Source organism: Lonchura striata, chromosome 1 (assembly GCF_050655825.1).
Source record: "Lonchura striata isolate lonStrDom1 chromosome 1, ASM5065582v1, whole genome shotgun sequence".
In the NCBI taxonomy this organism is placed as follows: Eukaryota; Metazoa; Chordata; class Aves; order Passeriformes; family Estrildidae; genus Lonchura; species Lonchura striata.
The window spans coordinates 11,115,360-11,142,491 of NC_140703.1; the positions used below are offsets into that span (position 1 = coordinate 11,115,360).

The 27,132-nt window shown below is 38.4% G+C and overlaps 1 protein-coding gene across 14 annotated transcripts in view; it reads left to right on the top strand.

The window, feature by feature from the left end:
- The window catches only part of ROBO2 (roundabout guidance receptor 2), a 1,020,426-nt gene that overhangs the window by 891,166 nt on the left and 102,128 nt on the right, over positions 1-27,132 (top strand). For 11 of the 14 annotated variants that reach the window (XM_085589808.1, XM_085589815.1, XM_085589834.1 and 8 more), the window contains 3 exons: positions 6,968-7,095; positions 10,332-10,343; positions 24,179-24,303. In XM_085589808.1, the coding sequence (XP_085445934.1) occupies positions 6,968-7,095; positions 10,332-10,343; positions 24,179-24,303 (265 nt within the window). The remainder of the gene's footprint in view (positions 1-6,967; positions 7,096-10,331; positions 10,344-24,178; positions 24,304-27,132) is intronic. The other 3 variants (XM_085589832.1, XM_085589870.1, XM_085589848.1) reach the window with 1 other exon arrangement.

A 27,132-nucleotide genomic window follows, 5' to 3' on the forward strand; every position in this document is an offset into this window, starting at 1 on the left:
GCTTCCAGAGAATTTGGAAAAGACTATTTCCTTGGAAACAGGTGTGGTTTCCCAATGTTGGCCCAGTAACTGTAACAGCTGTACATATATTTTATGAGACTTAGACCATTTTATTGGATGCCTTGCTTTAAAACACAGTGCAGTGTGGGTTTCTGTTTTATATTATTGCAATTGAGTGTGTCTGCTCTATCAGATAGAAATAATCTGCTGATCACAACCCATAAGAGGTTTTGGACTAAAGCAGAACCTCAGCATAATTGAAGAAAAATCACAATGGTCATCAGCGGCCTGTGTCACACTGTGGCAAGCACATTTCTCTCCCTCTCAGGATTTTTCATAGAGGTGCACAGAGAGAAATGAAAGAGAAAACAATTTCTGTTTCTACTCCTTGTTTTTCCTATGTGGAATGTGTTTGGAGAATTGTTTACCTGGGGTGATTGCTTGATTGGATTCTGGTGAGGATTGTTTGAGCCTGATGGCCAATCCAACCCACCTGGGGCTGGACTCTTGAGAGAGGGTCATGAGTTGTGTTAGAGTTAGAGAAAGTAGCATGTAGTTTAAGTATCTTCCTTTTTATATAGTATATTAATGTATTTTAGCATAGTTATATAATCATTATAATCATTCAGCCTTCTGAATTGAGTCAGACATCATCATTTCTTCCCATTGGGTTCACCTGCATTTGCAGTATCACACAGCTCTTTTTCTGGTTTGTTGTATAGAATAAAGAAATATGGACTATAGAAACCCTTTTATATGACAGCTCGCAAACATGCATCACACAAAGAAATTCAAATTAATATAACATTGTCTTCTACCTTTCTCTGGCGTGAATGGCAGAGCTAAAAAATAAATGGGTATTTGGACATGTACATGTGAGGAGAAGCCATCCTGTCAGCACCTTGGAGATAGCTCCCTGGTAGCTCAATTTATCATGGCTGTAAGCAGTGTCTTAGAGCCACCCAGCAAAAAGCAGCTTTTGATTTCAGGGGCACAACAGAGTAATTTGAGACCAGTGCACACAAATATATCCATAACTGTCACTGATTCAGGTTTTGCTAGAGAAAGAAAACCTGACACTCCTATATCTTTCCCCAGAAAGCTGTCACCCATATACATTTGGGCTTCTTTCTTCTTCCATGGGATAGAAGTGAAAATAACTCAACTTGTGTCAGATATGCATTGCCAGTGGGCATGGAGGCTCTCCCTTCTGCTGCTGGATCACACAAGCCTGAAGCAGGTAACAGCTCACACTTCCCATCTCACTGCAGCTTCCCTCTGGCTCCCTCCATCTGGCACAGGGATGCAGCAGCCAGTGAAAAGCTGTGGCACTGTGCTGGGAGCTGAAGTGCCAGCCCCACAAAACCAAGTGGAGACAGAAGCTTAAGCCTCCTTAACTACCTCCTGTTTACCCTGGTTTTGGCCAGTAGCATCTCTCTATTTGGGCTCCCTAATCATCGATGTTGTGAGCAATCTTGAAGCTTTGTGCATGTTCTGCAAAAGATTTTGGCAAACAGGCAAAAGAAAATACAGCAAAGTCATTTTTGTGCCATCTCTTTAAAAAAAAAAAAAAAAAAAAAAAGAAGCCTACAGTGTGTACATACAAAGATTCCAATTTGTTATTTAATATTTTTTAGTTACAAGCATGTTTTAGATTAAAATATATACCTGGTATAAATTAATGCAATTTTTTTTACAGTCTTTAACAGTTTAGATGTGATTTTTTCCTCTTCCAATATCCCTTTAGCAAGAAATAAGACTTCTTGAGTTGGGTTTCTTGAGTTCAGCAGAGCATTCTGTGAAGTTTAAAGTACACCACTGAAGCAAGTACATCCTTACCAGTTAGGCTGCTTGGATATTTAGGAATGAAATTACTCCAGCTGCAGATGCATTTTTGCTATCTGTGCATATTAAAAACAAAAGAGGTGCATTTTGTTTTATGCATAGCAGCATGCTCATTTTTGAAAATATGGAAACCAGGGGTTCTGTGAAGCACTGTGGAAAATATATATCAAATGCAAAAAAATCCCCAAATATTATTGTTAAATATCTCTAACTTCAATAAAATTTCCGCTCTTTATTTTTTTATTTGATAATCATGAGGAAGATTGATGGCTGAGTGTGAACAGACACACTTCCAAATGTGGGGAAAAAAAATTCCAACTGTGACAAAGCCAGTTCAATTCAAGTTTATTCTTAGATGCTTAACTTAACACATGAATTCAACCTCACTACATTAATTTGTGATACTTAAAAATAGTTAATGTGTTTTGTTTTATTTGCTATTTGGCTGAGCAGATGGTAATGGTTTTGACACGATTCAGTTTTTTATTTTTCTTCTTTTCTTTTCTTGAAAAAGACAAGGCTCTTTTTCCCACTTTGTCACAGCTGGTTACCAATCAATCTCAATTCACAGTACAGTGATGATAGCACATGTTGTTCAGGGGCCAAATCTGATTGGGTTGCATTTTCAGCAGTGTTTCATATCAAAAAAAAATTGTGTCTGTATGGCAGTGACTGTCAGCACACTATTGTACAACTGTCATTAATCAGAACTAGCAACAATGAATGCATTCATATGTGCCAGAGACTGCCAGATTTCACTCAAAATCACCCAATTTCTATTAGAATTTCCTCACCAGCAGTGTTTTCTCATGTGCCTCTTGTTTCTCTCTTTCTTTTTTCCTTGCCAGTCCCCTGCCAGCCGCTTCCTTTTCACTTAATTAAAGACAGACTGGCTCTATTACTTGCAGAACAGAAATTATGTAACGTGGTGCCCAAAAGTGGCTGGTTTATATCTGGCACAGACTGACTGACTGTTTAAAAGACCTCTCCCAGCTCAGTCTGATGGCTGAAGTCTAAGCTGAACCGAAAGGTTAAGCACCTCTGAATGTTTAACAGAGAAGTACTTGAAATCAATTTGATGTCCATAAACACATGAAACTGATGTCTGATGCCCTGTGGTTTTAGTTCAATGCTGCATTAATTGGCTAGGAGTCAGCAATATTTGGGCAATATGTCACAAGTTGTTTCTTGACACTGCACGTATTTTGAAGACATGGCCTTCTTCATGTACTGGCAAAGTTAAGGAGCAACTTAACCACTGCACCTGGTTTTCTGCCATTCCATTGTCAATCCAGGAGCCTGGTAAACACTCTGTGATTGGTATTAGAAGAGAGGACCCTGATCCTCATTCCCAAGTGTTCAGAAGCACTAATCCAGCTGAGAGTGAACTTTCACAGAAAATGAGATGAAAACATCTTGCTATGGGAATTTGAGGCTCTAGGATAGAGAAGAGACAAGGCATTGTTCAAGGCAGAGCAGGTGGATGCTTGAGAAATTCAAAAGATGTTCGGTCTCCATACCTTGTTATTTTGTTTTTGTGCTCAGGGTCAGGCTAAAAGCCAGTTTCCCTCTTTTCTCCTTCCTGTCTGCTTCATCTGCCAAAGCTCTTCACCGAACTGTGGTGACTTCTGGGGACAGTGCTAGTGGAACAGATGACTGATGGGCGGCATATCAGTACTGCAGGACAGCAGATGGTTCTAACACCCCACGGGTCCAGCCACGTATGAATCTAATTGCTAGATGGCAAGTTCTGTCAGGGTGGTCCAAAAGTATGGCCTGTTGGAGAAGCAGACCGGGAGAGATGAGCCTGTCCTTGAAGTAATTGTTAACTGGACCATGACAGTGACATGTTTACGCCACCCTCTGTTTGGTGACCCAAGTGGGAGCTGATGGCTGTAGCCACCACCCCGCGTCCTGGCATGCCATGCAGCTGGCTCCTCCGCCCAGCAGCCTTGGCACAGTGTGCAGGATTGGCAGGTGCAGGGATAAAGGCTGCCGGAGCCTCGGAGGCAGCTGGCTGGCATGCCGGCACCAGCACATCCGTGACAGGAAGCAGAGTGCGTCAGCTGCAGCCCACAGCGTGCTGGAGCTCCCTGTCCCAGCCTGCCTGCATCCCACTTCAGGCAGCCCCTCTCTCAGCCCCTCTCCCTGCTGCCTGGCTCTTTGCTCTCTGCAGCATTAAGTGAAAAACAGGGATGTTATCTGTTGTAGTAAAAGAAAAAAATATCAATTACATGTGGGAATCTGAGGTATTGATGGTTCCGAGACTGTAGAAAGTCTCTGTCTGTCAGCCCTGCTGCCAAAGCAGAAGCCATAATTGGTCTGTGCTGGTTTCAGGGTTGTTTATTCTGTTTATCTCTAACATGTTCTGCTGCCCTGCCCAGCTCTGTCCTGCAGGGCAGCGTGTGGGGCTCTGCCCTCAGTGGGATGTTACAAACATTAAATACCAGAAACTCCCTGGGCTGGATTTACAATAACGTGCCAATATCTGTCACCTACGTTGGACAGTGTGTCCCCAGCCTGAACCAACAGAAAAATGCCAACACCACAGTGAAACATGGAGGGCATGAAGAAGGAGAAAAAGGACAAGACACACCCAATTTCCTCCATCTTGTGCCCTTTGGACCCCTAATCTAGAATCCTAAAATTTTACTTTTGCACCCGTGCCACACTTAATTATTACTTATATCAAACACGCAGAGCTGGTAATTCATGCTGTAAGATTGAAAACTCTTTTCCATGGCCAGAGATCACAGACAGTGTCTCTGGGGGCTCTGTCCAGGGGGGTTCCTGACCCCTGCCAGGGTCCCAGACCTGCCAGGGCAGCCAGAGGGAAGCCCTGGATTCCCACAATTACATAGATGGCTAATTGTTGCCCAGCTTTATAGCCCTGATTCTGATATCCAATTCGTATTTATATTTCAACTGATCTTAGTTTCCTCATCATACAGGAGCTGAATACAAATTTATATTTTCAGTCTCCTAGAGCTGGCCTCATGTCAAGAAAATAAGCATTCACTCTTGTCTGCAACTCTGCAATCACCAAAGACAAATAACTGATCCATCGTTGTAGGATAACATATTCTTGAGATTTTTAAGGGGGACAATTTGCCCTTTCTTTCTTATGAAAACAGTGATTTTTGTTTGCCATTGACTAATGCAGCACAGCATGCAAAATGACATAATTTGTGAGCAGTCTAGAGGAAATGTTCTTTAGCTGCATGTGGCTGTGGAATGTAGTTGTAATAGATGTGTAGCTCTCCAGAAGGTGCATGTTAAGTTCTCTAACATCATAACTACATGCCCCCTCACCACTACCAATGGCACTATGCTGGCAAAAAAATTATTATTCTTACAGGTTTCTAAAGTTTGCCATGACATCTATTTACTTACTCTTTCCCTTGGCATATCTCCTATTAATCAGTTAAATCTGAGGTACTGCATATACATACAATTAAATATAACTCCCAAGGAAATGGATATTATATGTGTTTATATCGACTTTAACAGAATGGTTAGCCTCAAATACATCTTTATTAAATTATTTTTTGCTAATTGATAGAATGGACCTACTGAATATAGAAAAAAGTTGTATTGTGGTGAGTGTGAAAAGATTTCTTGACTGCTCTTTGTTCTTGGAATTGCTAGGAATGCTCTAATTTAGTTAGACCTAATAGAATTTTAAATGTTTCACCATATGGGATCCTTGAGTTAAGACGCTTTGAAGTCTGTTAGCACATGGTGCCCTCTCTACAAACCTATTCTAAAGGAACCAATAGCAATATATGTTATGTATACAAAAAAACTTATGTTTCATGTTCCCAAAGGATCTAAAAATCTTGTAGAGCCTGGCAACATTCCTCTGGCTTATTGCATTTTGTCCTTATTCATCCAAACACTTAAGGGTGTTTTTCCATACGATTTCTATGTGTTTCCTGTACAAGTCTATAAGACCTTTCCTGCATAAAAAAAAGGTAAATGAGTCATTCTAAAATTATGTCATGACTGTGTATACAGTGAGATATAGTAGTGACATCTCCTGAAGTCTAGATCTGTCTTTAGTGTCCCAATTTCACTGATACATGTGAATCTGAAGCCAAGTCTAGATTCAAGGTGACTTAATGTACCACATCAAGAAGAGATGTTGTTGAAAATAATTTGACAAAATAATATTGAAAAGGTAAAGTATCTGTGCTGATAACCGGGGTTTTCCTGATTTGGCAACCAAAGATATTTTATAAAACATGAAGTCTCCTGCTGACTTTAATGAGCTTTGGATCAGAGCCTAAAAAAGTTTGTTAAGCATGACTTCTGCAGTATAATAACAATTTAGCTGAAATTTTTTTTCTGGGTATAATCAGTCTAAATGCTTTGAGAATAAATGTTCATTACATATTGGAGTATGTTGCATTAATTAATTTTTATACATCCTCATGTATATAACTTAAAGTTTTAGAATTTTTTTAACAGTAGAAACAAAGAAATAGAAAAAGCACAACTGATTTATTTCTAATTACTTTTAAGAAAGAGAAAGTGTCATTGTCCACCCTTATTGAATTGTTTTGTTGTATTTCTGTGAAATTGATAAATTGGCTTTAATGTGCCTCTTCAATAAATGTCACCTTCCAGAGCCTGAATATATTTTTTATTGTTTGCAATTGGGTAGTATGAGATCCTACCAACATACTTACCCTTCCCTAAGGGATTGCTGCTGTAGGGGAAAACTGTATATAAAAGGAAATTTCCAGATCATCAAAAGGTAAATTGTGTAGCTCACACAATTAAAGGCATGATAAACCTGAGCTGTCATGTATTGATAACTGATGCCTGATACCTTAATTTTATCTTATTGCACTAGATCAAGGACAAAGTGAATGATATTATTAATAAAGCCCTAATACTGAACATAGCAATACTAATTTTATGTAAAGTTTCTAACTAATGCAGAGTGCAATAAAAATGTCATGGAGATTAATGCTTCATGGAATTATCTAATGCTGGATAATAATTTATCTTCCAAAGTTGGCTCCAGAATAGATTCACACTGGCGTTTTCCAGGTGATGGTTTCTGTCCATTTCTGCTAGCCACAAAAAGAGTTTTCACTCTTTTGCTGTGACACAGGTACGACATCAAAGACGACTACACCCTGCGCATGAAGAAAGCCATGAGCACGGATGAGGGAACCTACACCTGCATCGCCGAGAACCGAGTTGGGAAAGTGGAAGCCTCTGCTACGCTCACCGTGCGAGGTGAGTGCTCCCACAGCGGCAGGGCCGTGTCCTGCACGGATAATTGCTTTCTGATGGGATGGGCCCCATCCTTCCCTGCCCTTCTTTGGGTTCCACACACCCTTTGCCATGGTGATTTCAGCCACTGATTTACAGCGTGGGTGAAATCCTGGTCCTGTTGATATCTTGTGTGAAATTTTAATTGATTTCAGTGGGATGGGATCTCCCCTGCAGTTAAAGTCCTGTCCCAGTGTGTTTTTATTGAAGAGCAGATGCATATATGCATAAGCAAGCACTACATAACTATGGGCATAGACGTGAATATGTGAGCCATCAGCTCAGGCTATTAGTCACGTTTCTTTCTCTAAGTATAATGAGTAGAGTAACTATATTTATTAATGACAAACATAATACAGATAATATTATTATGGGATTAGCTCTGCCATAATTAAGCTCTCTACCACTGCCCTTTATCCAAAAAATAAACCACAGCCAAAGGAAAGAGAAAATCCTAATTAAATTTTATAAGTATTACAAGGTAAAGACTAATTATTCTCACCTAAAATATTTGTGGTCTCTAGTATCCACTCACTGTTTATGTGCTGCTCTTTGATTTGGTAAGGAGGTTTTAAGGCTAGTGGAATAATGAGTTGCCAAAATATCTTTCGTGAGAGTACATATAGACATGCTAAATATTGTGGGGAGAGAAAAAGTTTGTAAGCTAATATTTCTATTTGAGTAAATAGAATATAATAGTTATTACTCCATTCCAAAAGATAAGCAGCAATTTGGCACAATGGATATCAGGCAGACACTATTTCACAGTTTAGTGGTGCATGCTGACAGTTTTCAGTAGAGCTGTGAAAGGTTAATAAAAACATTTTTAGCTTTATCTGTCCTCCTCTTTTCATACACATTAAATCAAATGTTCAAAGTCTCAATGGATTGCTTTATTAGAACCGGGGTCAACTGACCCAAGAGGCCAGCTTCCATTTCCATCCATTTAATGCATGGACACAGTTCAGTTTAATTTGCTGAATTCAAAGGGAAAAAAAAAAAGCCACTGAGTGGCTTTGTAGGGGGAGAGATGTTTGTACGTAACAAAGAAAAGACAGCATTGTGATAATCTGTTGAAGTATTACCTCAGTGTTCACTTTAGACTGTAGGTGACAATATGGCTCTTCCCATTTTAAGCTGAAGAAATAGGTGTGTAAGAGATTGTTCTTCCCTTTTGTAATATGGGAAAATTAGTCACCACAGCCAACTCCCAGAAGCAGTCTCACTCTGTTCCTTTGTCACAGGCAGGATCAGAGTGTCCAGTAATTCTGGTACCTAATTCCCTGGCCTTTAAACACTCCTAGAACTGTGTCCACTGTGCACATTACTGGAGCAAGCCTTTTGGAATTGCTACCCTGACTTTTAATAAAAACAATAGCTAGAACCCAGCAAAAAAATCCTTTGAAGTTACTGGAGCTTGAACCCAGTGAAATTAAAGGGAAAAAAAAACTCAAGGAAATGTGTGATTTAATTGATTTTCCCTCAGTAAAAGCATGTTTTCATTATCTTGTGTATTTTTCCCCCCAGGTTTGTCATTTACAGTCAAATGTAAAATGTTTATTCAATACAAAGGAAGCCATGATACTAGAAACATACTACATGTTCAGGGTATGACAGAAAATGAGAAAAACCAAGACATTCATTGGAGAAAGCTATTACTCTGAGTTTTGTGAAAACATAAGACTGGGAAACCTCCCATTGACTTTAAGGGGATGATGAACAATGACTTCTTAATTAAAGAAAACTTTAATTCTGAATTGTTAATTAACAGTGTTGTCTGACACTGATTTTACCATGTCATGTAAAGGAGCAAAGCCACTTAGCATTTCAAAATTTACCTTGAGCTTGTCTTGGACCTTGCAGGTGTCATGTAGTTCCATCTGCACACCTGACAACACCATGTAATCCTTAGCTCCCTCATTCACAGCTCCATCTTCTTAAACCAGAGGATGGGGATGCAGTCAGGAAAGTTGCATTACACTGTCACAAACAACAGCAGAATCAGAGTTGTGGCTCAGACTCCATGCTCTCCCTTGGAAAGATGCATATGACTCTTACACCTCATCTTTCTGCAGAAGAAGGAATATATCCATAATACTAGAAGCCAAAAAGTGCTCCAAGAGAAGATGGGTGAGAATGGCAGGAGACTAGACTTAAGTGAAATGGGGACAGAGCCATGGAAAGGTTGAGAACTAAGAAGGCCTTCACAACTCTGTTACCTCTGAATTTTCATGTCTTTCAGTTGACTCTAGCCTGCCCATAAGCACACAGGGCTGGTAATGTTCTTAAAAATAAAAAAAAAAAATCCGCCTTTGCTCAGAAATAGTAATTATGACTGCTGATAAAATAAGGGAAGCTTTGCCTACACAGATGCAACCTGGAGTTACTTTTATGTCCAAATTTTCAGCTCTTCTGAAAGAGATGTCTATATTTTATTAGCAGAGGGACTGACAGCTCTCTTCCCCAGCACAAGTATAATGAAGGGCTGCTCCATAACCAAGAAATCACTTGTTGCAGCAGCAACTTTCAATCTCTGTATCAGTCTGAAACAGTATTAACCTGTCAATCATTTAACAGCAATTTTTTTAGGAAGTAGAAGTTACCTAAGCAGTGATTTGGGAGGTTATGGGTTGAAGTCCCTGTGGCAATTTCAGCCCATTTGTTATATTTTCATCAGCACTGTCAGTGATGAAAAAGCACTGTGCTGTAAGCTTTCGTGCCCATTATTGAATGAGAAAAGCTGTCCTGGGCTTTGTGTAGCCCTTACTGCTGTACTGACTGGTCATGCTTGAAATTCATTTGGTGTTTGACTCAGAAAGCAAATGCCTTGCATGACATTAGGCAGTGTGAGATTTAAATTGATGTGTTCATTGGGATCTAAAAGTTTGTGCTAATGCAATGCAATTTTTCTTTTATCAGGCATTAACAATGATACTTGATGATGGCATGCGAAGATAATAAAAATGTTTCTCAGAGAATGGTTCCAGTCAGCTTGTTCAGATGCTATGCTCAAGTAAATGGGATGATAGTGGCACAATAGCAGCAGTGAACATTTGACTTAGGCTTCCATTTGAGGGGTTAGCAATCATGGTAGTATCCATAGTGGAAAATAACATTACACGTCATGCATTCTGACAGATATTCTTTTCTTTTTTTAATTTCCTTTTTATGTTCTCACTACACCATTGTAATGTCAACAGCTCGCCCCGTTGGTAAGTAACCATCCTTCTATCCATTTTAGCATGGCTTCATGCAATGCTTCATCTTTCATTTGCAACAGCATTTCATTGGCTGGAATAAGCAGCCAGCGCTTAATAGTTGTACCTGTCTAACACCAGGCAAGTGGTTTTGTCTGCCAAAGTGCTATTTCCAAACGTTGTATTTCCTACTGTGTCGTGTACGAGCACATTCGCCAAATCACCAAGTACCGGTCGGTGAAACGGGGTGGGTGTGCCACAATCACTCATTTAGATGCTTTTATTGGTCTGGGTTTGGGCCTGGCGTAAAAGCCACTGAACTCAACAAGAAAGAGTTGTGTTGATTTTGGTGAGCTTCTCCCAGGCCCTAAACCATCAGCTCATCCTGCTTTTCCTGCACAGCAGAGAAAGCACAGGCTTTGCATGTCCCGTCTTGCTTGTATCCTATCGTTCAAAGAGCTCTGAAATGAAGAAGTCCTGAAGTTGAAGAGGAGATGGAGTAGATTTCTGTGCTTGCTGAGGAAGTTCATCACTGGTTTCTGCCCTTGGGTCATCTTGGAGTGCAGTTTGGAGTGCACTGTATAGGATGCAGGCTGTTTTGAATAACAAGTCATGAGGAAGACAACCTCTAGATTTTTAAATCCCCACACTGAAAATTTTATTATTTCCTGTGCCTTCAAAATTCTGTAAATGCATAAAAATCTTACTGAGGATAATGGAAAATTTGCAACTGTCAGTAGCTGAAATTCACTTCTGGTGTTCAGAAATATTCCAAACGTATGATTCAATTTTCTTTCATGAATATTTGCTCTGTGCCTACATGGATTTAGTTTAATGAGCTGCATTGCTCCTCTGATATTTGTAGTTTGTATTTAAATGTATCTTTTAGAATAATAACGTGGTAACTCTGATTTTTTTTTGATTAGTGTAAAAAGTCGGTACCGGTGTTTATGGAGATTGATGAGTGGTTTGGTCTTTATTTACTTAGTCAAAACTTTTGTTAGATATGTATTTGCCTAAAGTTTTTGAGTTTGAATTCATCACAGTTCTTCACTGTTCTAAGTTTGGAGGAAGAAAGATTGGAGCAATTTAAAGATAAAATCCAGGTTAGGCCTCCGTTTCCAGATCCCATCTTACTAACTTGCTTGAACTAATATCCATGGAACCAAGCCAAATACCTCCACAGTCACAGAATTACCTGGAGAATTACCTGTGCAGAAGAGAAATTTACCCTTCTCCATTTGGGATTTTGATAGCAAGCTTTAAACCCAAATCACTACTCTATTATTTTGGCATTAGGCTTGTTCTCAAGGAGTTAATTCCCAGGAGTTGCAGAAGTGTAAAACTGCAGTAAACTCGAGAGAAAATTTTACTGTGCTTAGAAAATGTGGCATGAATTTAGTGTGCTTCTTCATTTACTAAGAAATGCCACAATATTAAAAGTATTTTGCTTGTAGAGAAAGCAATACTTTTTTTTTTTTTTTTTTTTTTTTTTTTTTTTTTTTTTTTTACTTTGCTGCCTCTTAAAAGACAGGCAAGGAAAAAAAATCATACAGTGGAGACTGTTTCAAGCTCTATGAAAACTACATAAAATAAATTACTGGAGATTCACCAGAAAATGATAGGTTTCAGTAGTTTTGATAGTGTCTCATTTCACAGTACTGATTCTTTTTAAAAGTTTTTCAGGCCGTTGAGTCATCCCTGATTCCATCTCCAAAGCTTATATAGCAGGTCTTGGTCTCAAGTTACTTTATGTCCAGGTATATGATTGCATGATCATGCAATGGTCAATTCCACATATTCCCTGCCTAGGCTATTTTATTTTGTTGAAAGAGAACAACTCTGACAAAGAATTTATTCTTCTACAGAATTTATTTAGGAAACTGAAATTAGAATGGTTGATCTTGAAATAATTAATATATGGGCATATGGTCCTTATCAAATTATTTAATTAGTGATTATCTTTGTGACTTGTGAAAGGATTGTTGAGTAAATAAGTCTAACCCTGAAGATGTTTGACACAGAACTCCCATACAAGTGTATGTGGGGATTGCTGTGTATTCGCAAATCAGAATCAATCACTTTTATCTGATCCTGTACCTGTAGAAAGACAGTGATCATGTGTACTTATATTGGGTTTTTTGCGTAAATACCTGAAATAAAATTAATTTGTGCACTTCACTACTCTATTTCATTCAAGACTATGCAAAGAAGGTGGCTACCCATCCTGTTTTTTTTTTTAATTTAAAGTCAAACCAAAGGAGCTTCTCTCTCCACCAAGAAAGCCAAGTAGTCTTCTGTTAAAATTGTCATTTAGCAAGCACAGGGAGTCAAATATTGTAGTATTTTTTTGTTTAGGAATTTAACTGGAAGGCAGAGCAAAAAAAAACTCTCTTTACCTAAATGAAGCTAAAGAAAACCCTGCTTCATGTAATTACCTCACAGCTTTCTAGGAGGATGACATTTTAACAGAAGTATATTTGTATATTTATGTGTATGTTAAAGTGCAGGGGAGCACTTCAAAGTTTATATTTTTTGATGACAGCAGAAAATTATCTAGATACTTCTATCTTCTATCACGTCTCAAATTCAGAGCAGACATGTTTTGCCTTTATTAGGTTTTAAACAAGACAAGACAATTTTTTTTTTCCAATGAAGAGTACAGAAATACATTTTTAATGATTTAGACTTGTATTTCTTGTTGCAAACAGAATAATTCTCATTTTCCAGTCAGTTTTTGCCCATTTCAAATATTTGTTAGGTATGATATTTATATAGGTTAGGTATCATATTTTTATTTTAATTTCAGCTTGAGTGGAAAATTCAGGAGTGGGATTACCAATGACCATCTTGGGTTGAAGCACTTATTAACAAATATTTCATACTACACAGATAAAATGAGGTATGGTGCTGCCTGAGGTGGGTGGCAGCTGGTGAATTTAAAAGCTCTGTGCCAGATTACTCATCATGTTTGAATTTGCTGCTAGGAATAAATGTGTTGCCTCTTTCTAAAATAGATTATTTATAACCTTTTGAAAAGATTCCTGACAGGATTTACAACAGATGGGTTTAGGAAACAAGATATTTATCCCTATTTATACAATTTCTATAGTTATTTCACTGAATAGGTAGATTCTTCATATAAGCAAGTTAGAATTTTCTCAATTTTTCTGCTGTATTTCATATGGCAGTTGGGCAGGATCATAGCTGCTGGAAGAAGCACAACAATTGGGAAGAGCCCAAAAGTTTCAGTAACACTGACCCTCTTCTCAAAGGCAGTTGCTGTACTGCTTTTCGATGGAGGACCTTCAAATGCCATATTTATGAAGATCTGTCTGATGTCCCAGTTACTTTTTTATTAGTAATACAAAATGTCATTCAGATGACAGAGTACTACTCAGTTTGCAAATTAATTTCAACTAAGTCCAAGTGAAAATAGAGTTCCTTCCATGTCAGTTGCTTTGCAGTAAGTAAAGTTTACTTAGGTTTTTTGTTATGTGCTGTGGCTCATCTTCCCAAAAAGAAAAAATTTGCAGCAAATACCTGGATACTTTTGCCACCAGGATAGAAGTGAAGTATTTGGATTTAGCTAAGGGACTAAAGGGAGACCAAGTACAAAAACTGAACTTCTCCGTCATGATGGTGAAGAGACAGCTAAGATACCAGCCATGAACTTTCCAAATTTCCTACTGGTTAAATGCAGTCTATTGGCATTTAAGTGCAACATGACTGTATGATGCATTTCAATCTGCACTGGGAAGTTTTCATTACATAAATCAGCCTGGCATGACTTAATGGTCTGTTAAGAGTGGTGCAGCATGAAAAACAATAGAAAGGGCTGTATTTTATAGAAGGTTGTATTTGGTTTTGTGATATTGCTCAGATGGTTCAGATTGGCAAGTGAGAAAGAATTCTCTTTGTTCTTCTTTATTCTGACTCTTGTAGGGAAAGTCTATATACAGTGAATGCCTTTATTTTTATTACATTCATGAACATACCACTTTCACTTGAGACACTGAGGAATTATAAAATATCAGTAATGTGGATTGGTGTGTGATGGGAGAGATAAGATGGTGCTTGGTGCTACGATGCCCTCTTTCAGTGACAGAAACCTCAAATTTATCTCAAAATGTGCTATCTTGCCTGTCTGGAACCACTTACAGAAATTTTCAGGAGAAGGTAAAGACAACAGTGGACATTGGGTTTTTTGAACTTGTTAAATTAAAGAGTAAGACATGATTATTTTTTAAAAAGTCAGAAATTATTCAGATTTAAAGATAAAAGGTTGCTGTAGAATGAAATTCTGATTGCTTTGTATACCAGTAAGAGATTAAAATATGGAGCTGACTTGTTATAATTTTTTGTAGTCTGTAAATGCCACTCTAAAAATCTTGAAGTCCTTAGTATATCTACTTTGCCTACAGTGCAAAGGAAGTACAGAAAGTGATCAAGAGTCCCATTATTTTAATTTTCTTTCAATTGCTGAGCTCTAGCTTGGAGAAGTTTCAAAAAGTTTAATGCATAACTTTTATTTTTTAACTTTCTAAGTTTCTCAAAGCATGTTGAAATCAGTGGGAATTGTTTTCCTATTTCTTTAGCTTCTGAGTTCTGAGTAGATCCATAAATCTTTGAAGATTAGTGTATAAAAAAATCCTGTTGATGTGTTGCTCTCCCCAAGCTTTTCCCTTCCTTTCAGTAAAAGGAGTAATTGGTTACCTTTCCTCCAAGAGGAACGTGGAAATCAATACATTAATCTATTCACTTTCCCCTTTACTTTCTTTACTCATATTGCTGCCAGCCAATTTGCAGCTTGGATGTGATCTCAGTGTTACTCAACAGCAAAACTACTGTGTGTCCTATTCCTTGAATGTTAACATTGTCAGTCAGAATAAATAGTCATTTTTCTTCCTCTCTTCTTTTTCTCTCTTCGTTTTACAGTGCCCCAAATTGACTAGAGTATCTCATCTCAGGCTTTATTCTCAAGGGTAAACAAACCAGGAATTTGTCACCTTTCTCACTATAGATGTAGCCTGTGAGCCCATCTGGGCTCTTTAGCCTTCTCATCATCTCCTTAGCTCTTCTCTGCAGCATGTGAATTCTTGTCTGTTTGAAGGAACTAACCAGATTGCACTTGTTATTTTGATGAAATTCTACTCTGTCAGCAAGGACTGTGATCAGCAAGGACTCCTTTTTAAATATACTGTCAACAAACCATCCTGCTATCTCCCCTGAAAAGAGGAATCAAGACATATTACATGTCTTTTTGTTGGCATAATTTGTTTTGTTTGGTAAACTCACAGAAAGTAAGAGCATCACAAGCCATCCCCTAAGAGTACAGTTTACATAACCAAGCAGGCTAAAGTGTTAAGATTCTAGAAGAGCACATCTTTTCTATGTGATCTGAGCAAAAGGTATATCCTGAATCTCAGGCACTTTTGGAAAACAAAAAATTACAAAGTATTGTTTAAAGTCCTGAGTTCTGTATTTGGCATACAGAACCAATGCTCCCTTTCTTTTTGTGCACCAAAACTGAATGAAAAACTTTCTAGGTGGGATTTTTCAGTAGCATCTGTAAAACTCCAGGGCTGCTTAAAAGTGGTGATTGGACAAGGTATAATAAAATAGAGATGTATGACTAAATGAGAATAGGCTACAGTCTAATGCTATGAAATTAAGACTGATATTTAATCTAAATATTTAAATGCACTGTAAAACAAAGAGGATGAGGAGGAAGCCAGGAGAAGTGTCACTGCTGAAGTCAGAGCACTGGGAAATGGGATGGGGGAGTGGAAAGTAGATGCCTTTCTTTTTTGCTATGTAGGAGGCAGACTTGAAATTTTTTTAGTAGTTATTCTCAGTGTATTTTTTTATTTACATTAGTTCTAGGGAAGAATGAAGAGCAAATCTTTTTTTCCCCATGCAGATTTATTCCACTTCATTCTTTCGGGTCATCCAGGGATAAAAAAGAGATTCTGTATATCAAAACATTTAGGACAGTTAGCAGTTTTTATTTATTGATTCTCTAGACTTCTTTCACCTCTTGCAAAGAAGGAAAAAATGCTTATGCTTCCATGCTTTAAGAGATTATCTGCTTCAGTGTTTCAGAGCAAGTGAAGGATAAAAATGTTGTTATATGTGAAATTCAGAACCTGAATTTAAATTGAAAATTAGAACAATTAGTATGAAAGTAGGTTTAACATTCTCAAATGATCAAAGTGTGCTCTTTTCACAATGCTGTGTTTACACATGGTTCATCTGAAAACAGCAACAAACCAAAACAAAAGGAGTTTCTCAGTTTCCATGAGACAACAGCAGTGTGAAGGACACTTACAGGAGAAATGGTCCTGGTAATAATTCCCTCTGCTCCCTCTCTCTTGCTCTGATTCTTCTTCCTCAGTGTTTCCTCTCCTTCAACCTGCCAAAAGTTCTCCCCACTTGTGCCATGTGCTTCTGCCTTTGTGTATTTGACCTGTTGTTGCAGGACACATGAGCACTATTACAGAACTAGTTTTGAAGCAGTGTCAGTGTTAAAAGTGGTATCCAAGCCACGGATTTTCCATGCTTCTCTAGGTTTTGGGAAGCTGCTTTCCAGAAGACTCCAAGTCAAGCACCCCCTCCACACATGTGATTTTAAAATAATATAATGGGTATAGCAAAGGGCTTCATAAATCTCCTGTTATCCCCACAACCTACCCATTCTTCATTTTTGTGCCAAAACTATGCATCTGAAGAAGAAATCATGAAAGACAGAGAACTCTGTAAGGACAAGCAAGAAGCTATAGTTAAAAAAAAACAAACCAACAAACCAAAGCAAAAATCATCTACCAAATGAGATTTATGCATCTGTTTCAAAGGCTACTGCTCTGGTACAGCTTAGGGAATGGCAGAATAAGAGAGGAGACTAATTTTCCAGGTAATTCAGTTGTAACTTGTGCTAAAAAGTTACTGCCATCCCTGTGTGTGAGCACACCTAGTCATTGGAGCACACCATAAGATTGAGATGTCTTTTCTCTTTAAAGAGAATTATTATCCTGAGCTTCCATTAGTTTATCTTTGATAAAAAAGATCTGATTTAGTAATAGGCCTAAGCTGTCATCCTCTCTGTCTTCTGTAATGGCTCCTGTGTCAGAGGCTACACCTTTGATTTATCATTAGTCACAGCTAATAATGCACTAATAACTTTGTGTCCTAACAACCACACATCACTTTCAGTACCCATTAAGAAGATCTGAACTTCTGAGGGAAGAACTGCTGAATCAGCCCAGGTTTCTGGAGTTTGAGGCTGCACATATTTTGTTTTCCTCTATTTACTCCATCAGCAATAGTGTCCTTGCAAAAGATCTTTCAAAATTTCTAGACTTTTGTATCTGCACTTCTTGGCAGCTCATGTTAAACATCGTTATAAGGTATATAAATAGGATCTTACAGTGTTATTTTGTATTTGTATCAAAACCATCTAAAATTCCAATATCTGCCAGACAAATTTAAACAATGACACAACAAGGTAGAGGATCAATTTTTTGCTTTAAAGAGTTCCTGTACAGCCTTCAATTGTCTAGGCTGGTATCAGGAACTAGCAAAGCAATCCTACAGATAAGTAGTTCTATTTCACAGATGGTGGTAAGGGTTACCTCCCTTTTGAAAATACATATTACTTTAGATGGAGCTCTGTGGGCTTCTCCTGTCCTCTCTGTAAATGTCTTAGAGGCAAGTCTTGATTTGTACTTGTAAGAGTGGAATTGAGTTCAATCTCTTAAAATATCCATGGGTATCAAAGACAGCTGAGAGTGCCACATGAATATTGTCACTGCAGTAAGGATTTGAGAGGAGCACTGAGATACCAGCTCCAAGTCCTTGCAAAAGATTTGATGTGTACTCCAAAGTAAAAAAGCAGTTTGGGGAAGGCAACATTATCTTGTCACCCAGCTGACTCTCTTAGCTGCAGACAGAGCAGCTGAGTATTGTACAAGGTGTAACCCTGATTGTTCAAATGAAATTAACTGATTGCTGCAAATGTACAATGCTGAAAAAGAATGTAGGTGGAAATCCTGCTGTCTCTTCCCTGCTGGAAGCAGAACTGAGTATTAGAGAATCTTGATACTTTACTAGCCACTGTGTTTCTACGTGTTCCTCAGAGCCTTTTCTTCTACCATTATTTGAATTATTCTTAAAATATTTACAAGTTGGTGTCTTTCCCCTTGCCCCCTTTGAAAAGTTACAGGAATATATTGATGGATGATAAACAACTCCAGTTTAAAATGAAGCCCTCATCTTTATCGCTTTTCCTTGCCTAAGTAATCTCCATGATGAATTTTATGTGCAGTTCACTATCAACTAAAATTAGTTGTAATTAAAGGTTGTCAAATCTGTAATTTAAGCCCTTGAAATTTGTTGCTGTCACTCATTTCCTGCAATACTATTTTTTTTTTTTCCCCCAATGGATTTGATCCAAAGTCCACATAAGCCAAAAGGAGAATTTCTACTAGCTTTAGTGAGGTTTGAATAAATTCTCATATTCCCTGGTAGAATCATAGAATCGTTTCAGTTTGAAAAGACCTTCAAGATCTTTTAAATACTTCCAGGGATAGATAGTGATTTCACCACCTCCCTGGACAGCCTGCTCCACTGCTCGAAAGTCTTTTTGGTGAAGAAATTTTTCCTAAAATCCAGCCTAAACCTCTTCTAGCACGACTGGAGGCTATTTCCTCTAGGTCTATCATTTGTTACCTGGGAAAAGAGACTGACCCGTCCTGGCTACTCCCTCCTGCCAGGGAGCCGGAGAGAACAAGACCTCCCCAAGCTCCAGACCCCTCCCCATCTCTGTTCTCTTCTCTGGACACACTCCAGCCCCTCAATGTCCTTCTTGCAGTGAGGAGCCCAAAACTGAACACAGGATTGAGGTTTGGCCTCAGCAGTGCCCAGCACAGGGACAATCACTGCCCCGGTCCTGCTGCCACACCTCTGCTGATCCAGGCCAGGTGCCATTGGCCTTCTTGGCCACCTGGGCACTGCTGGCTCCTGCTCTGTCACTCCCAGGTCCTTTCCTACTAGGAGGATTTCCAGCTACTCTTCCATAAGCCTGGGGTTGTTGTGAGTCAAGTACAGGACCCAGCAGTACTTGATGAACTTCCTACAATTTGCCTTCCTTCATTGATCCTGTCTCTTGCAGTAGAAATATTAGGAAAAAAACTTGCTACAATATCTACTTTTAGTTAAAATCACCAATATAATATATGAACCCAAGGGAATTTGGGTTCATATATTTTATTATCATAACTTGTGAGCAAGTTATGATAATAAAATTCCTGTAGAATCATTGAACTCCATGTCAACTCCAAATCACAAGGTCAGTTGAGAAAATTGTCACTGGAAAAAAAAATGTTGCTAGTACCTGATATGGGATCAGTGTACTTTTTTGCTATGAATTCACATTTTTATATATTAAATTTCCCCTCCCCCTCTGAGTCTTCTGTCACATTTCTTATCAGATGACCAGAGATCACCTACAAGGGATGAACTTTCTGTCTCAGTCATGCTTTTCTGCATCAGCAGCTTTATCAGCTCCTGTTGACTCAGTGTAACCTTTAGTATTCAGCAGCAGTACTGAGAAATGCATTAAATACATCTTATCAGATTAGAGATTCTGCTAACTATTAAGATTGGAGTAGAGTTAAGAAATCCTTTTGAAATAATATGCAGCATTTTTTTGGTATTTTTTTAAAGCTTTTTAACACCAGAGCAGGGGCTACCTTCATATACATTTATTAACAGCATAAAATATCCATTCAGTCATGCATAAACCACCAACATTCTACAAGTCCAACAGAATGCACTCTTCCCATTTTGCACAACATAACTAATGCTCACTACTGCTCATGCTTTTCTATCTGCACTTTAGTTCCCGCAGTTGAATACTGTTCTGTGCTGTAAAAACAGTTCTGAACATGATGTGATTAACCTTAAGGTCCCCCCATCCCCTCATCTCAAAACCCCCTTGTACGTGGCCTGTGCTTTCTATTCATGTTCAACCATCTGATTTCCATATCATCTATTAGCATAACAGAGCTCTAGTGTGACATTGATTGAAGCCAGCACTTGCTGAATGCAGTATCAAAGCATAATTTGCCAAAAATCAAATCTAATTTACTGTGTACTATTTAAATTGCTCAAAAAAAAAAAAAAAGTTTCAACAGAAGTATATTGGGTCTGTAATCTTAATTGTTTTTTTTCTCCCCCATATTTTTGGCTAGTCTGCTAGAATCCAAGCATTATATTTCATTTTAGAGCCAGTGTCTTTGACTTTCAGATGTCAGTTAAGCAAAAGGTTTCCACTCTGCTTCTTCCAATCCAGTTTATGTTACATCTGAAATAGTAGAAAGTAATAGTCTTCTAATGATCTTAATGTTTAGCTTGAACTAAGCATTAAAGTACCACATAATTTTAACAGCTGAAGCATATCAAGACTGCTGTTTCCTCTCTAACTGTACACTTTCAGAATGTTTTAGAAATTCACCTACTTTGAGAGCAGCGATAATGGCTTGAATAAATTTTGCCCAATGTTCCACTGAAGTCATGCTTTGAGAAAGGCATGATCTCACTTAACCCTTCTGCAGAATGGAAGTAATAATATTTGTCTGTATTTATAAACAGCATTCATATGTGAACATAATGAGCTCTCTTTTTAGGAAAATTGAAGAACCCAAGTGCTTATTCTGTCAAAGGAGCCTTGCTGTCTTTGAGCAGGGTCATGCTGCATTCTCTGGGGATAATGACAGTCACAGCATTTGGGTAGCTACATTTGACCAAGAATTACTCCTGCACTTATTAACTGTTGCTTTCAGTTTTCAAATTCAACTAGAAATTGACAGATAAAACTGATATGGTGAAAACAGTCTTTAAATGCTGTAAACAATGGTATTTTTGTCAGATGCTGTCTGTAAACAGAGCTATAGTTGAATATGACAACAAACTATGACAAAATGAAGATTTCCTTCATTATATAACTTCATCTTTGAATATTTTTTTTAAATAATGAAAAAATTTAGTTTTCAAAAAGAATGTTTTTCATGTCCTCTAAAATTATGGTTCTAAATAGTTTGGCTGAAGAAACTGGTTTTCTGCTCTATTTAATGTGAGTAAAAGCTCTGATTCATTTATTTTTATAGGGAATTTCTAGTAATCAGGGCTGCAGAGCAAAGGTAGAAAAATATTGTTGCATGACTATACGTGATTGTTTACTGGAGTCTTTAGAAATCTTGACCTAGTAACTGTGAGGCCAAATATCTGCTCATGTAGTATGGTCAAATGGTGGAGAGAACTTGGTGTGTGGCAGGGAGAGAATGGGGCAGCAGGATCATGCCATGTCAGAGCCACAGATTTATTTTCCTGGTCTGATTGGGAAAAAAAAAAAGAAGAAAAAGGAAGTTCTTTCTCTGCTCTTAGGAGAGTGAGGGATGTTGAAAACTAGGAACAGATCAAAAACTGGAAACTAGGTAGAAACCAGGGTGTGTTTTTTCTCATTTCATTGTTCCTTGACTACCAAGTTACCTTAATTTCATCCTTGGAAGGTCTTCTACAGGGATAAATTCAGTTGTGTGGTATCTGTTTAGAGCTCTGAATTATGGATTTACAGTAGAGATCTGTGTGTGTGAGAGTTTCAGATGAACTTTTAAACTTGCCTCCCTTGCATTTACTCAGTTACATGATTTGGAGGACAGGCTCATGGAAATGCCTCTGTTGAACTGTCTGAGAGCACTGTCCGTGCACCCCCCCAGTGCACCAGGCAAGCCTAAGAAGTGAATTTAGCCATCCATCCTGCTTAGGATAGATCTATGGGATAGTCTCCTGACACCAGGATTTTAGGCACCGTAGGAAGATTGTGGTCTTGGGGCCACACAAACACTGCCCTGGCTAGGACACTGCATTTCCTGGCACCTGTGGGGGTTCCATGTGGATATGCTGGGTGATACAAGGTGAGGGAAACCCAAGTAACCCACTGCAGCTCAGCACTTGAGGAGTGGTGTAGCATGAGTTCAGTTCCTAGGTGTGTTTGGCAACACCTTATAGAAAGCTCAAAACACGTGGCTGTAAACAGGCAGCAAGAGGGCACCTCACCCTTAGTCCTGCCTGTTCATAAGATTAACACCTCCTCAAGTGGAGGAAGAGGTGAACATTTCTCTCCAGAGGGACCCAAACCTCTCTTTAGGAATGTGAGGCAGAAAGAAATACCCTATCTTCTAAACTGATTGTGATTCATGCTTATTAAGTTCTTGTTTTAAGAGTGCCAGCACTACTCAACTGATGCTCTTTAGACTCCTGCTGATCTGTAAAGCCTTGGGAAGTGCCTCATGAGATACCTGCAAAGTGTGTTTCAAGAGACTTAGGTCTGCTCGCATTTCTATGCAGTTAGCAGGTTTGTGTCTGTGCTGTCAGCAGGTGTAATCGGAAGCTGGGTCTTGATTGCTCTTCGTGCCTAATTAAATAGTTTGTAATTATAATGCTGAAAATACGGTTTTCTAAAACACTTAAATTCTGTTTACCTGAAAGCTTAGTATTCCTAAACCATCCCTCTGCACACCCACAAAACCAACAGTGGAATAGAAGAGAACAAGGGTGGGTTGAGGCGTTTGAGTTTCTTTTGTGCCTTTTTTCCCCTGCTTCAGCCTGCCCCAAAAGTTAGCTAGTCTTTTGATAAGAATATTTGGAGATGCTGCTTACATTTTTAAAATATGCAAAAGAGTACAAATTCCAGTGATGAACCAAGAGTGGAGAGTTTTCATGTCCCACGTAGAAAAATAATTTGCTTTACTTCTACATCATGCTCAACATCTGATTTCAAGTTTTTTATCTCAAATCCTCTAACACTTCTTCCCCATTCTCTTTACACTCATTAGCACCTTTTCTCTACCTTTACTACTAAAACACTAATTCTGAATTCCTCACCATTACCCTCCAGACAAGTCAAACTATGCCCCTCTCTTAGAAATCTTTCACTTCTGACTGTGCTTCCTGGTCCCCTATGATTGAACACTGTTAATGCTAGCGACTTGAAAACAGAGCCAGCCCTGCTTCTTCTTTCTTCTTTTAACTCCAGTCTCCTTTTTCCTTTTCATTGTGTCTTCCTTACCTCCTTAAATACTATTCCTTCTTACTCGCCACTCAGCTCTCCCCATCAACTCTTCAACTTTTGCTTTTCTCTACTCTTTAAACTAGCTGAAACCTGGGTTTACCAGGTACCTGTTCTTTTAGCAATGATTCTTTTTAGAGCAAGTCCTTTTCCCCACACCATTCTTTACCATATTGCTTCTAAGAGTAAGGGAGCTGTTGAACTTGGATTCTTTTGCTGTCATCCAGACCTTCCTCCCCTCTCATAATCATTTTTAAAAGTCCAGAGGGGCAGATTGAGAAAGGCAGTCTGTTTATCCTAATTCATACCTTGCAATACACAATAGCTACAGCAAACTTTGTGAAGTGTGAGAGGATCTGAGGGTGCTGATACCTTCCCAGAGCAAAGGTAGAATACATCCACACTCAGCAATATAAACACCCAACTCCTGCTCTTTAGCATTTAATGTCATCAGAATTGACTCTAGCATGTATGGTTGTAATGTTTCTTTCCTTTTTAAATTTTTTTTAATACCTGGGGATGTCACATACATATATTGCTGCTCTCTGTCGCTGTTGTTGTTTCTGTTTATATATGAATTCTGTCTATACTAATGAATGTTTCTGGTGTCATGTCCTCTGACATAAAACAAATCTCCATAATGTTGTCTTTTTCCCTTCAATATTCCCTTGCTCTCCCTTGCAAAATATCCTAAACTTACACCATGGTTCTTCTTACCTTGTAGCTCCCCCACAGTTTGTGGTGAGACCACGAGACCAGATTGTAGCCCAGGGTCGAACTGTGACTTTTCCTTGTGAAACTAAAGGAAATCCCCAGCCAGCTGTTTTCTGGCAAAAAGAAGGAAGTCAGGTAAGTTGCAAGCATTCTATAAGTCTTTCAAGTCTTTCTAAATAGTTATATTGTTTAATTTTATGGAAAAATATTTACATTATCTTTCAGAGGTTTTTTTATCTTTCAAAGAAATATGTCTTTTTAAACTATCACTATTCTCTACTGAAATTTGTGTCACTTTTTTTTAATACTTTGAAGAATACAAAGGCCATTTAAGTTGTTGAAACCTGTGCTAGGCACTGTATAGATGAGTAGAGGGAAACAGTATATATGTTAAAGGCTGTTTGTTCTGAAGCCCCTAACAAACAGGTGGGTGAGACAGGCACAGCAGATAAAAAAAGGTATGACTCAATTTTGAACTAATCAGAGCCAGTAATTACAGTTCACAACCTGTCTAGACATGATCAAGCAAAATATATCCAGCAAGCTGATTTGCATTGGCATTTTCTCATAGAGCATACAAATAAAGGTTTTGAACACACAGATGCTTTCTTCAGTAAAATTATCTGAAGAAATTTCAAGATTTGGTTTGGAAATATTTACCTGATCCTCTTTGAAGGCAAAATCTGTGAGGCAGCAATTGGTGCTGCTGTCAGCCCATAGTAACTTTACAGCTCAGTATCTGAATGTGATGCCACAATATTTCTTGACTGGAGGCATTGTGTGTACCAGCTCAGGTAAAACATGAAATAAGAGCTGAACCTCAGCTCTCCTGCTCTGCCCCACCTGCTTCTGCTTCACCCTCTCAGGAGACCAGAAAACTGGTCCAGAGTGACAGCACCAGGCTGACAGCATTTTGTGCTCTGCTGTCTCATTGGCTTACAAAGGCACAAAACTATTACTTTATGGGTGTGATTATTTTATTGTCTGAGTGCAAACTTAACCTTCAGTGTGTATTTCTCAGTATAATATTTAGAGAAATTTAGATCTAGCCTCCAAGGGTCACATCCTGGAAAAGCACAGTATTGTGAGTCTCACCAAGGTGACAGTTTTTCCAAAGGGAAGGTAGAATAGCATATTGAAATTAAAGTAGGAAGTACTGATGTGCTAGCAAACATTTCAAACCCCTTCCTTGTAGAGCATTTTAATAGCATGGTAATGTTTATGTAAAGTGAGCTTATAGTGTCACACTTGAATCTAATAAAGTGGACATCCATCATGCTGTAATAAAGAGAAGAGCTTCTAATTAAAGTAAGACATCATTTTCAGGATTAAAGTCATTTAGCGTAATTGAAAAGTGTTAATACTCTATTTTATCCTCTTCCATTGGTATCACTTCAAGGGTAAAAACATTTTAAGGTGAAAATGCATCTTGTGTCTTTAATTGAATGTTATTACCTACTGATTGTACAATGTTGAAGCTGCTTAATTACAAACCTGGAAAATTAATTACCATATTGAGAACCAGATCCCTAAGGGTTAGAATAGTCTTTTTTGGCAAATAAATGCAACATAAAAATTGATACCTGCATGTTTTATAATCAAACCTTGAAACATGGCTCAATGTAGTTTTATACAACATTCTCATGTTAATCTTAATTGACCATCAGTGAAGTAACACAGGTTGGGGTTGCCATCTCAGTGCATAACTTGCCATATTTTGTGGTGAGAACCCACAGAGTGAGTGAGTTTCCACATAGTGTAGCATCATAGCAATGGAGAGTGGATTTTTTGCCAAATTACAGGACTTTACACCTTTGCCTCCCAGCTATAAATTTTTGCCTGTCTCTACAATGCTGCTTCTGCTTTTAGGGATCCTGTTTGCAGCATCACTTTCAGTGTTCAAAGTAATGTTATACAGTCATGGTATCCCTTTCCAGTAGTTGTAGGGCATTTTTGGTTGTGAATGCATTTCTCCATCCTGCATTTTTGAGCACAACCAGCCGGAAGGGAGGGGAGCTGTTCCTTCCTGAGTAATTTTTTGTGCCAGCCTGTGTATAAACAGCTGGTTCTTTGTGCTTGGTAGGCTTTTCCCCAGTACCCAACAGCTGCTTGCCATTGACAGGTGCAAGGGCAGGGCATATGTAACCTTTAGACTCCATGGACTCAATCCTTCCTTGAGATAAGTTCAGTGGTACTATATCAGGGATGGCTCTGGTCCCTCTGTTTGCAGCCCAGCATGCCATCATTGTGCCCAGATGAGCAACCCCACAGCTAATTAAAACCAGTGAAATTGTGAAAAGCATTTTAAAATGGTACTATTGTTTAGGACAAGTTATAGTTCATAGTTGTCTGGTCTTTGAAGGGAGGAGTTAAGACACTGGTGAACTCCTCCTGATGAGTGGAGTATTTACTGGAACATGACACCTTTCCAGGACAGAGGAGCCCATAGTGAAGATATAACCAAGGACTGATTCCCTTTTCTAATGAAGTAACAATGAGGGTTCTTGACTATTTTTCTCTTAAGAATTAGGATCTTCATCCTTGCACTGTCTTTTGCATTCAGCTTGTTTTTGCACTTTACATAATGAGTGATAACTGAAGTCAAGATCAGCTATGTCAAATTTCTCCTCCTTCTCATAATATTTACTGAAGTTTTCATAATACAGTAGATATAATACAGTTTTCATAATCCAGTAGGTATCTTGTGCCAGGCAGAAATTATTCTGAAAGTTTCAAGGCAGTTCAGAAAACAGGGCAATTATTTGAGACCCACTTAAACCTATAACCTCAAATTGTTTCAGAATTTTAACACCTTATTTTCCTATTATCTGACCTGTTTACTGAGTGAATATTGAGTTTTGAGGGAAAATTTGCTGTAATAAATTTCTTAAACATTGCTATTGAAAGGCAGTAAAAGAAAAGCCTAGTGTGACGAGTAACCCAGTAGGTTAAATAGGTTAATAC